The sequence below is a fragment of the Zea mays genome, chromosome 1 (assembly GCF_902167145.1).
Source record: "Zea mays cultivar B73 chromosome 1, Zm-B73-REFERENCE-NAM-5.0, whole genome shotgun sequence".
NCBI lineage: Eukaryota > Viridiplantae > Streptophyta > Magnoliopsida > Poales > Poaceae > Zea > Zea mays.
The window spans coordinates 55,485,678-55,498,116 of NC_050096.1; the positions used below are offsets into that span (position 1 = coordinate 55,485,678).

The 12,439-nt window shown below is 48.3% G+C and overlaps 1 protein-coding gene across 1 annotated transcript; it reads left to right on the forward strand.

The window, feature by feature from the left end:
• Positions 1-201: 201 nt before the first annotated feature.
• Positions 202-3,133, forward strand: LOC100274007 (Receptor-like protein kinase FERONIA). The gene has a single exon (NM_001148392.2). The coding sequence runs from the start codon at positions 254-256 to the stop codon at positions 2,912-2,914; it is 2,661 nt and encodes an 886-aa protein (NP_001141864.2). The 5' UTR covers positions 202-253; the 3' UTR covers positions 2,915-3,133.
• The last annotated feature ends 9,306 nt before the right edge of the window (positions 3,134-12,439 follow it).

The window sequence follows — 12,439 nt, forward strand, 5'->3', positions numbered from 1 at the left end:
GGTAGGTCGCCGTTGCCGTTGCCGTTGCCTCGCTCGCCCTCGCCCCCTCCCACTTAATGCCGCACGGCCCGTAATCCGGAGTCTTCTCCCTCCCCTAACGCCCCTCCTCTCCTTCCCCACCTGCGTGCTGCCGCTGCTGACACCTTCTCCTCCCCACAAATCTCGCCTCTGCCGCCGACTCTGGCTGCGAATCCACCGCAGATCGGCGCGGGGGCTCCGCTTGATGCCCGATCTGTGAGAGCGGCTCGCCACCATGAGGGCCGTGCTGCTGCTGGCGCTGCTCCTGTCTGCTTGCGCCGCGGCGGCGGCGCAAGGGGCCAACTCCACGGCGTTCGTGCCGCGGGACGACATCCGCCTGGACTGCGGCGCCAAGGGGCAGGGTAACGACACTGACGGCCGGGTGTGGACCGGGGACGCGGGCTCCAAGTACGCCCCGCCGGACAACCTCGCCTCGGTGGCCTCCGCCTCCGGCCAGGATCCCTCGGTCCCGCAGGTGCCGTACCTCACCGCGCGGGTCTCGGCCTCGCCTTTCACCTACTCCTTCCCGCTTGGCCCGGGCCGCAAGTTCCTCAGGCTCCACTTCTACCCGGCCAACTACACCGACCGCGACGCCGCCGACGGCCTCTTCTCCGTCTCCGTCGCCGCCCCGGGGGGCAACCTCACGCTCCTCTCCAACTTCAGCGCCTACCAGACGGCTGCCGCGATCACCTACTCGTACCTCATTCGGGAGTTCTCCGTCAACGTCTCGTCCCCGACGCTCGACCTCACCTTCACCCCGGAGAAGGCCCACCCCAACGCCTACGCGTTCGTCAACGGCATCGAGGTCGTGTCCTCCCCCGACCTCTTCGACATCTCCACTCCCAACATGCTTGCCGGCGACGGCAACCTCCAGCCGTTCCCGATCGATGCTGGCACTGCGATGCAGACCATGTACCGGCTCAACGTCGGAGGCCAGGCGATTTCGCCCTCCAAGGACACGGGCGGTTACCGGTCCTGGGACGACGACTCATCGTACATCTTTGGTGCTAGCTTCGGGGTCAGCTACCCGAAGGATAGCAAGGTCACCATCACATATCCAAGCAATGTGCCGGAGTATGTGGCGCCAGAGGATGTCTACGGCACGGCGCGATCCATGGGGCCAGATAAGAATGTGAACATGAACTACAATCTCACATGGATGTTGGAGGTGGATGCTGGATTCATGTACCTTATCAGGATGCATTTCTGTGAGATCCAGTACCCCATCACAAAGATCAATCAGCGGGTCTTCAATATTTACATTAACAACCAGACTGCAGTCAAGGGTGCTGATGTGAATGCCTGGGCGGCCGTAAGTGGTGCTACCACCCTTATTGGCACTCCGGTGTATCAGGACTATGTAGTGAGCACAACGGGTTTAGGGGCCATGGATTTATGGGTAGCTCTCCATCCCAATCCCGACTCGAAGCCACAAATATATGATGCTATCCTCAATGGGATGGAGGTGTTCAAGCTACAGCTTACCAATGGCAGCCTTGCAGGGCTGAATCCTGTGCCAAGTGTTGCCCCGGTGCCTGATGGGACAACTAAGAAGAAGTCAAGTGTTGGGCCTATTGTCGGTGGAGTGGTTGGAGGTTTGGTGGTTCTTGCACTTGGCTATTGCTGCTTTGTGATCTGCAAGCGCAGGAGGAATGCCGGGAAGGATGCAGGCATGAGTGATGGGCATTCTGGTTGGCTGCCCCTGTCTCTTTATGGCAATTCACACACTTCCAGTTCGGCCAAGTCACACACTACTGGTAGCTATGCTTCATCTTTGCCATCCAACCTGTGCCGCCATTTCTCTTTTGCTGAGATCAAGGCCGCAACGAACAACTTTGATGAGTCCCTTATTCTTGGTGTGGGTGGATTTGGTAAAGTTTATCGTGGTGAGGTTGATGGGGGAACAACTAAGGTGGCTATCAAGCGTGGCAACCCCTTGTCTGAGCAGGGTGTGCATGAGTTCCAGACTGAGATTGAAATGCTGTCCAAGCTCCGCCACCGCCATCTGGTGTCACTGATTGGGTACTGCGAGGAGAAGAATGAAATGATCCTGGTCTACGATTACATGGCCCATGGTACTCTCCGTGAGCACCTGTACAAGACCCAGAAGCCACCTCTTACCTGGAGGCAGCGTTTGGATATCTGTATTGGTGCAGCTCGTGGGCTTCACTACCTTCACACTGGTGCAAAGCACACCATCATCCACCGTGATGTGAAGACAACAAACATCCTGCTGGATGAGAAATGGGTTGCCAAGGTTTCAGATTTTGGTCTGTCCAAGACTGGCCCATCTATGGACCATACTCATGTGAGCACAGTTGTCAAAGGCAGTTTTGGTTACCTTGATCCCGAATACTTCCGCAGGCAGCAGCTCACAGAGAAATCCGATGTCTACTCATTTGGTGTTGTGCTGTTTGAGGTCCTCTGCGCACGGCCTGCCTTGAACCCTACTCTTCCAAAAGAAGAAGTCAGCTTGGCGGAGTGGGCGTTGCACTGCCAGAAGAAGGGCATCCTTGACCAGATTGTCGACCCCTACCTGAAGGGAAAGATAGCCCCACAGTGCTTCAAGAAGTTCGCCGAGACAGCCGAGAAGTGTGTTTCTGATCAGGGAATCGACCGCCCTTCGATGGGTGATGTGCTCTGGAACCTGGAGTTCGCCCTTCAGATGCAGGAAGGCGCAGAAGAGAGCGGAAGCCTTGGCTGCGGGATGTCAGACGAGGGCGCCCCATTGATGGTCGGGAAGAAGGACCCGAACGACCCATCGATCGAGTCAAGCACCACCACCACAACCACCACTTCTATAAGCATGGGCGACCAAAGCGTCGCGAGTATAGACTCGGATGGGCTGACGCCTAGCGCCGTCTTCTCGCAGATCATGAACCCCAAGGGGCGGTGAGGTAAAGCTGGCCCCATTCGTTACCTTGCAGGCGTAATTTATTCATTCAGAATAAATTTTTTTCTTCAATGTTCTCTCAAGTTAAGGCTTAAGAACCAGAAGTGTGAGGATTGTTTCGTACTAGATATTCTGCCTTGCCTTGTACTACTTCCTTCTCCGAGTATTGTAATGACTATACAATCTGTTGGCTTGTATTGTACCGCTGCTATTGACCCAGCCAGTATTTTACTGCACGAGAAAGTGGTGTGCACGAACTATTCTTATGGGGTGGTTGTGTGACGTGTTCTTTTAGGAAGGAGTCTCACCTCTGAATCCGACATCTACACTTGACAATCAGTTTTCAGTCTGAATGGATACAAGAACTGGTAGACCGTCGTCTGGTTATTAGCAGAACTGAGATTGTGTCGGTTTTGTCCCTTCAGACAAATTCCAATTGCCAAACAATCCATTTCACATTGGATTGTAGGCGCAGGGCGGCTCACGAGAGCTCTTGAGGTGTTATTACAGAATAATTGTTTGGGTGTGTAGTGGATGCTGATTGATTGTGAGATGGTGACTAACAGAATATGGCGGGTTATGCTTCGTGGCTCTTGTTTCGTACTGTGGTTGGGAAAGGTCACGTAACCACAGCGTTGGTCTCGTTCGGTCGCGCCTGGTGCGGTTGGAATAGAGGCGACGAACCAACTCGACTTGGTGGTTGATTGTACTTGATTCCCATGTTCACATCACCTGTTCTGCCCAGTGAGTCATAGACACGGATTGTGCTCTACTCCCATTTGTGACTTGTTTTTTCCCCCACTGTCAAGAACATCGGTCTACACTACACCCAAGCCAGGTGCCAGAAGCCTGGCTTTTCCAGGTTCCAGCAAGAGGCTCTGCCAACCCCCGTTATCCTTTCGTTTAAGGCTGCATCAATATCCTGATATCCAGCTACGAATCATGAGTCATAGGGCCTGTTTGGTTCAACTTTTTTCTGACCAACTTTTCTGAAAATCTGGCTGTGGAGAGAATCTGACTGTGAGAAGAATCTGAGTATTATTACGATTACGTGTGGAGGAAGATAAAGTTGTTCATAAGGCTCAGGATCTAGAAAGTAACAGATTCCTACTATTACAACGACTCAACCGATTATGTGTTTATGTTGATTTTGGATGGTTTTTGCCCCCAACAAATTTTATAGAAGCTAGCTAAAAAGATGAGTGTTTGGCAGTCCGCAGCAGCTTTTGGTGGCCAGAAGCTACCAGAAGCCGAAACAAACAGGGCCATAACAAACTAGGCGTGTCGGTGTCACTCTTCATCAGTTTTATTATGCGCCGAACGTTAAAAATATATACTATATTGGAGAGCAAGTCGTGCCTGCAATCCAGCTGGAGGAACCTGGCCGTCCTCTCGCAAGTAGCAAGGACCAACTCTGCTGAGAACAGAAAACTGAAAGGGAGATGGCACCGGTAGAAGAAGAATGAATCCTGGGCTCCAACTTGCAGCCCTGATCGTGCGAGGGGGTTGCGCTTGCGCCTGCCACTTGCTGGCAGCTGCCAACAGTTGCGTTCGGAATCGCACGCGTTTACACTGCGTTCATGTTCCAAGTGGTGAGCCGGTGCACGGTCTGGCAGTGGTGCTGAGTACCGATCTAGATTTGCGTTTGCCCTATGGAAGGAACATGCGGCCGTTTTGATCAGAGCAGTAGAAGTTACACGTCCACGTCCACGTACTTTTTTTCTGAACGGAACTACGGTATACAATTGAGCCAGCTGATCTTTTTATAAGCACTAGCACAATGAAACCATAAAAATTCAATATTAAAATAAATATATGGTCCATAGATATTAAATTAATAATAATAAATATTACAATTTATCTTAGTCAGAGACCGAAAATATATGAGTTAAAAATAAGTCTAATCTCTTTTTTTATAGTTCTCTCGGTTGCTTATATTACTTCAGCTAGTGAGACGGTACTACATAAGAGTGTTGCTCTGCGGATGGCGTCTTGTCATGTTGAACTTGAGTGGTTTTTCACTGTTGGGGTGTTTGGTTGCTTCTGCTAAAGTTTAGTCTGGGTCACATCAAGCGTTTGACTTTTAAATAGGAGTATGAAATATAGACCCAACCAACTGGACTAGATTCGTCTCGTCTTTTAATCTTCGGCTGACAAATTAGTTTTATAATCCGACTACATTTAATACTCGGACCGGAGGTTCAAACATTCGATGGGATAGGGGCTAAATTTTAGCGGGGTGTAACCAAACACCCCCCTGTATATGGTGTAACAACATATCTATATGTGAGAAATGGGAGACAGGAATAGACATAGACGTTTCGCATAACGTACGGCGCGAATATAGATAGAGATGTTAAGGTTAAACGATGACATGGAGGACTAGTCGTGCCACTGCATGTGCCTATGATTCAGTCGGTCCAAGCAAAGTGCCGAGTCTTGCCTATATATCCGTCGTGGCACCGCATCGGGTCTTTTTTCTCCTCTCTTTACTCTTCTATCTAAAAGCACAAGGTCCACTCTGAATTGTTAGACCAATCTCATATGGTTCGAATGAATGATCGAATCTAACTTAACTCTCATGTTCTAATCACGGACGCAATAATCTTATGGTTACAATCTTCTTTCATATCATATATATTAATAAATAGATAGTCAGCATGTGAATCAATGTTCATGTAACCCTCTCTTTCATATATATATATATATATATATATATATATATATATATATATATATATATATATATATATATATATATATATATATATATAACATGTGAGATCTGAACTATCTCTACACGATTAGTGAAAAAAAGATCGCACTGTGTTGGGCACCAAAATGAGAGGTCGGACGGTCCAGCCCTGGGGCCGGACGGTCCGCGCAGGCGCATAACAGATTAGGGTTCCGAGTTTCTTGCTATGTTTGTTGGCGAGAATCTTGGGATAAGCTCGGAAATTAGTTTGTAAAAGGTCCAGCCCCGTCCTCTATAAATAGAGAGGTATACGATCGATTTGTAATGATCAATCGAATCAAAAACACTTCTATTTCGCATTTATTCCTAGGAGTAGTTCTAGTCTAGTTCTAGTTTAGCCTTCCGATTCCTAAATTATTCGCTTCTCTTCGACTCTACGTCGATTAGAGGAGTCTAGGTTGGCCTGCCCGAGCCTAGACAACTCCTAGAATCTCTTCTCCCCGACGGGGTCCCTCCCGGGACCAAGGTTCAGGCGCCGCCGGCGATCTTCCGCCGCCCTGCGCACGCGCGGACCATCCGGCCCTAGGGCGCGGACCGTCCGACCGTCAGGCAGGAACACTAGCCTCGCACCAGGCCGCGGACCGTCCGGCCCCTGCACGCGGACCGTCCGCCCCTGTACAGAGAGCGCCGCCGCTGGTTCGTGTTGAGTGTTTGGCGCCCTAAAAAGGTGTCAACATACTTTTTGCCGACTCCGCTGGGGACAACATATCTAGACCTATCAAATCGGCCATCAATGGCCGGTTCAAGGGATAGTTCTAAAGTCTCCCCCAGTAACATTATAGAACCGACTTGGGAAACCCTGCCGGCCAACGAACAGCTCCAGTTCGAGGAGCACAAGGAGCAGCTAATCCAGGAGGCGAAAGCAAAGTTCTTGGCCAACTTCAAAGTGGACAGGAACAACAAGGTCGTCCGACAACGGGCGACGGATCCGGCTTTGCTTCGACCCACACCAGATATCCCCAATTCCCCAATGTAAGTAATACAAACGAGTTGCAATCTCTTAAGAATTATGTAGATGAACAACGAGAACAAATGCAAAATATCATAGGCGATATGCAAAACGACTATAGGAGACTAACACGTGCATTTGATAAATCTAGCATTGCAAATTTTCCTTCGCACGAGGTTGAATTAGGAAATAACACGCGTAATACATCGACTATAGGTTGTCATGACCAGTCACAACCCCTTTATGGGATGCCGATGGACACATACCCTGAGCAACCGCAAATCGACAGTAAAATCAGCCGATCTACACATGCCCGGACCATCCGCACGTGAGCGCGGACCGTTCGGGCCAGCAACAGTCGGGCCCATGTTTAATGATTTACCCAGACACGCACCCGAGCCGCAACATATGACGCATAATCTAAACTACCCAGTCGAACGGTCCACATACAACAACGGACGGTCCGCATATAATCACGGACGGTCCGGGCCTATGTTCGGACAGTCCGCGCATGACCTATTTGAGGAAGACTGTTACCTGAATCCTCATCCGTCCCAGCAACACTTCCCATCACACTATGCAATGCATCAGCCCATTAATTCAAAATCCAGAGCCCAGGAAAGCTTTCCGACCCTACCTAGAAGGTCGAAAAGGAATGATCAAACCTACGAGCCATATAGGGCAAATGGCAATGCACCACGTAGCTCAAACCAATGGGGGGAAAGACAACATGCTAATATTCAGCCAACCCCACCTATGTTTGACCAGAGAGCCTGTGGTCTCGCACCGGCTGCCATTGATATAGTGAGGGAGGAAATAGCTGGGGCGTTCCGAGATAAGCTCGGAGTAAGCATGGTCCCTGGGGGGCAATCATATCGGAAATCTTATGACAGCCGATTTGATCACCATCCATACCCACAGGGAACCAGGATACCCGAATTTGCAAAATTTTCAGGTGACCAAGGAAAAAACATGTGCGAACACATAGGCCAGTTTTTAGCACAATTAGGAGAATTGGCCGACACGGAAGCATTTCGCGTACGTTTATTTTCATTGTCTTTAACAGGAACCGCGTTTGCATGGTACGCCACTTTACCTCCTAATTCTATTTTGTCATGGGGGGATTTAGAACAAAAATTTCATGACCACTTTTTCTCTGGTGACTATGAGTTAGATTTGGTAGATTTAGTGTCCTTGCGACAGGCGAAAGATGAATCGGTTAATGATTACATCCGGAGATTCCGAGATACAAGAAACCGATGCTTCCAAATTCATTTAGCAGAAAAACAGCTGGCAGGATTAGCCTTTAATGGTCTGCGATATTATTTAAAAGAAAGATTAGAAGGCATCCAATTTTTCACACTAGCACAGTTACACCAGAGAGCTTTGACCTGTGAAAGCCGAAGCAAAGAAACTGCCAAAACCATTCGTCACAAATGTCCATATAGTAGAATGCGACCAAAGTAGCTCGGACGACGAATCAACAGAAATTTATACTGCTGAAATGGTTTGGCCTAAGCAGGCCAAATCTTCGGCTTGTTCCTCCTTGCAGCCGGTTCAGAAGAAACAACAAGAGGAAGTTAAGTTTACATTTAATGTTGGTAAATGTGATAAATTTTTTGATGAATTACTCAAAAATAGCAACATTAAAATAAATCACACTGTTCCATCCACCACGAGCTAAAACGTCGGGCATACTGCAAGTGGCATAACTCATTTTCTCATGTCACTAATGATTGTAATGTATTACGTCGACAGATTCAATCGGCCATTAACGAGGGACGATTGAAATTTCAGGAAATGCAGGTAGATACAGAGCCCTTTCCAATGAACATGATCGACTTCGAGGGCAAGAAAGTCCTGGTTCGGCCAAACACAGCCGATAAAGGCAAAGGTGAGGAGATAGTCATCGACAATGCAAGAGAGGCCGATGAGAATCATAAAATTTCTTGCAGAAAAGTGGTGGCAGGGAAAACTCCCGATGGAGGGGAAACTCTTAAGGTGACCATCACGACCTCCGGCGCTGGAGGGTAGGCACGGACCAAGGAGCAGGAACCCGTGCTGCGCATCCCGGACAGTCCGACACACAGGCGCGGACGGTCCGAGACCACGCCGGACGGTCCGGAGAATTCAAGCGGACGGTCTGGCCCCACTCGAGACTCGCAATGGCCATGTACCTTCAAACCACGACGACCAGAGATAGGTACGTGGAAAACAAATACATTCAAGGCAGCTGGTCGGTTGGTCAAAACCAGCCCGACCTTCGATCAATTATTGTCTAAGTACGTGAAAAAGAAGGTCGGCCCCATGGACCGGCCAGCAAAGCGACCCCGCTCACCTGTTCATGAGCAACGTCAGGTAAGGCCGATTGGACCACCTCACCAATCGGAAGAAATGAAAGGTCATACTGTGCAATTGAGACCTAACATACCTGCATGGACACCTCCACCTCCATATCCACCTATGCCATATCCATACACATACATGCCTCCACCATATGTTCCAAATCAAATGTGAGGCATGCCACCATATTCGTTTGGGATGCCACAGTACCCCGCTTCGGGGGCGCCCCAAATATCCGTATTCAACAGGTTGGCACCACCAGTACAAGACCGATTGAGCGCTGCTCAATCCGGTCACTAGGCACAGACCCAACCAGATTACCGGACTACTCGGCCTCCAAGGCCGACTAATCCGGCAGGGGGGCATATGCCTGCAACAACTGAAAGAACAAAAAAAGGACATCATCAAAATAGGTACTGCAGATGTTGTCATACAGGAAGATAATAAAGGGCCGATGATTTTTGGTGAATCGACCAACACAACCAAAAAAGAAGATATGACTACCATCAAAACAACCGATCCAAAATACTCCATGCCTCGATGGTGCCCAGCGGGATTGACACGGTCCCAAAAGCGGAAATTACAGCGCCTAAGAGCAAAGGAGAGCCAGGAGAAGGAGGCGGAAAAGATATTCAATGACACACATCCACAGTACCCGCCACCACAAAAGAAATGGAGACCAAAGGTCATTGAAGAAAAACAAACGGTCACGAAAATAGAAAATAAAACAACACTTGTGCAGCACCCTGCAGGTATGGCAGATAGCTTGGCCAACAAGGCCGGACAATCTGCACCAGGCGCGGACCGTTCGCCCTTGGAGTCCGGACCGTCCGCACCACACCAGGAAGCCTCCAACGGCATGCCAACAACAATGGAAGAAGACGACCTACTGGGAGAAGACCTGGTCGACTACGAGGCTTCTCCAGAGCGCCCAGGTATGGACGTAAATGTTATTACATTTTCCGCCGATTGTACTATTGTCGGCGACGATGAACCTGTTGTTGCCCAGTTTGATTTTGGTCCTAAAGAAACCGCCTTTACTAAACCAAAGGAATCGGTAAATCATTAAAAGTCGCTCTTCGTGCGCGGTCACATTGATGGGATATCGATTGCTAAAATGTTGGTAGATGGAGGGGCGGCTGTAAATCTAATGCCTTATTCATTATACAGAAAATTAGGTAAATAAGATGACGAACTTGTCAAGACCAACATGACCCTCAGCGGTGTTGGAACTGATAGTTCGATCAAAGCCAGGGGAGTCACGTCCGTTGAATTAACCATCGGGATTAAGACCCTTGCTGCTGCATTCTTCGTCGCTCATGTAGAAGGAAATTACAGTTTAATCCTAGGCAGAGATTGGATTCATGCCAATCAATGTATATCGTCTATATTACATCAAATGTTAATACAATGGGTAGGCGATGATGTAGAACAAGTACATGCTGATGTATCGGCCTGTATCGCTGTGGCCGATGCCCCTGTACTCTGGACTTATGAGACTGCTACATGTCTCACAGGAGTAGATTTTTCTGATTATCAGTTCATAAGTATAGATAAGAAGGGTTTCATTCCTGTAATGCTAGAGCCGATGGAGAATCAGCTAAATCCTAAATAAAGTTTAAATGATGAGTACACACAAAGTTCATGAGTCTTTGGTCACGGACAGTTCGACTTCTAAGGCCGGATGGTCTGGTCTTTCGCAAAACAGTTCGGACTTTTTAAGACCGAACATCTACCGCAGCGTAAAGACAGCGTTACGGATGATCCGGTCCCCGAGACCGGAAAGCCCGCCATCACACAAAGATCATATGGTTCCTCTGTAGGGGACGTGATAGAGGAATTCAGAGACTTTGATAAACTAGGACAGGGGTTTACATCGGCTGATCCTTTGGAGGAGATTGACATAGGAGATGGTAAAACTCCAAGGCCGACTTTTGTAAACAAGACCCTGGAGACCGATCCTAGAAATGAGATGATCGGTCTATTGAAGGAATATTCAGATTGCTTTGCTTGGAATTACACTGAGATGCCTAGATTAAGCCGAGAGATCGTAGAGCATCGGCTGCCTATTAGGTCCGGTTTCAGACCTTTCAAGCAGAAAGCTAGAACATTTCGTCCAGATCTTCTCCCACGAATCAAGGACGAAATCCACCGGCTGCTAGAAGCTGATTTTATTAGACCTTGCAGATACGCAGAATGGGTCTCCAATATTGTGTCGGTGGAGAAGGAGTCAGGTAAGCTTAGAGTATGCATTGATTTTTGCAATTTAAATAGAGTAACTCTTAAAGATGAGTATCCCATGCCCATAGCCGACACATTAATCAATAATGCATCAGGAAATAAGATTATTAGCTTCCTTGATGGTAATGCTGGATATAACCAGATCTTCATGGCCGAAGAGGATGCGTCTAAAACGGCCTTTATATGTCCAGGCTTCATTGGTTTATTTGAATGGGTTGTCATGACAATTGGTCTTAAAAATGCTGGTGCTACTTATCAGAGGGCTATGAATTTGATCTTCCATGAGTTGTTAGGAAACATTGTGGAAGTCTACATTGATGATATTGTAGTCAAATCGGCTGAGTTTAGTTCTCATATAGCTGATTTGCGCAAAGCCTTTGATAAAATGTGTCGGTATGGTTTGAAAATGAACCCACGTAAATGTGCTTTTGGGGTGTCGGCTGGTAAGTTTTTAGGATTTATCATCCATGAACATGGCATAGAGATAGACTCTGACCGAATTAAGTCTATTTGGAGCGTGGGACCTCCGACCTGTAAGGTCAAAGTGCAGAAGTTTCTCGGCAAGGTGAATTATTTACGAAGGTTTATTTCAAACCTAGCCGGGAAGATTGATGCCTTCACCCCTATCCTTCGGCTTAAGAATGATGCCGAATTTGCTTGGGGGGCAGAGCAGCACGAAGCATTTGATCTCATTAAAAAATACTTGTCTTCGGTTCCCGTATTAAAAGCACCACGAGCAGGAGTACCATTCCAATTATACATTGCAGATGAAGATAAGGTCATTGGTGTTGTTCTGACACAAGAAACTGAAGGAAAGGAGCATGTGGTGACTGATAGTCGCCTAGAGGGGGGGTGAATAGGGCGAAACTAAAATTTACAAATATAAACACAACTACAAGCCGGGGTTAGCGTTAGTAATAAAGAAACGAGTCCGCGAGAGAGGACGGAAAACAAATCCCAAGCGAATAAGCAAGTGAGACACGGAGATTTGTTTTACCGAGGTTCGGTTCTTGCAAACCTACTCCCCGTTGAGGAGGCCACAAAGGCCGGGTCTCTTTCAACCCTTCCCTCTCTCAAACGATCCCTCGGACCGAGTGAGCTTTCTCTTCTCAATTACTTGGAACACAAAGTTCCCACAAGGACCACCACAAGTTTGGTGTCTCTTGCCTCAATTACAAGTGAGTTTGATTGCGATGAAAGAATCAAGAAAGCACGATTGAAAAAGGCCAAGCGACAAGAG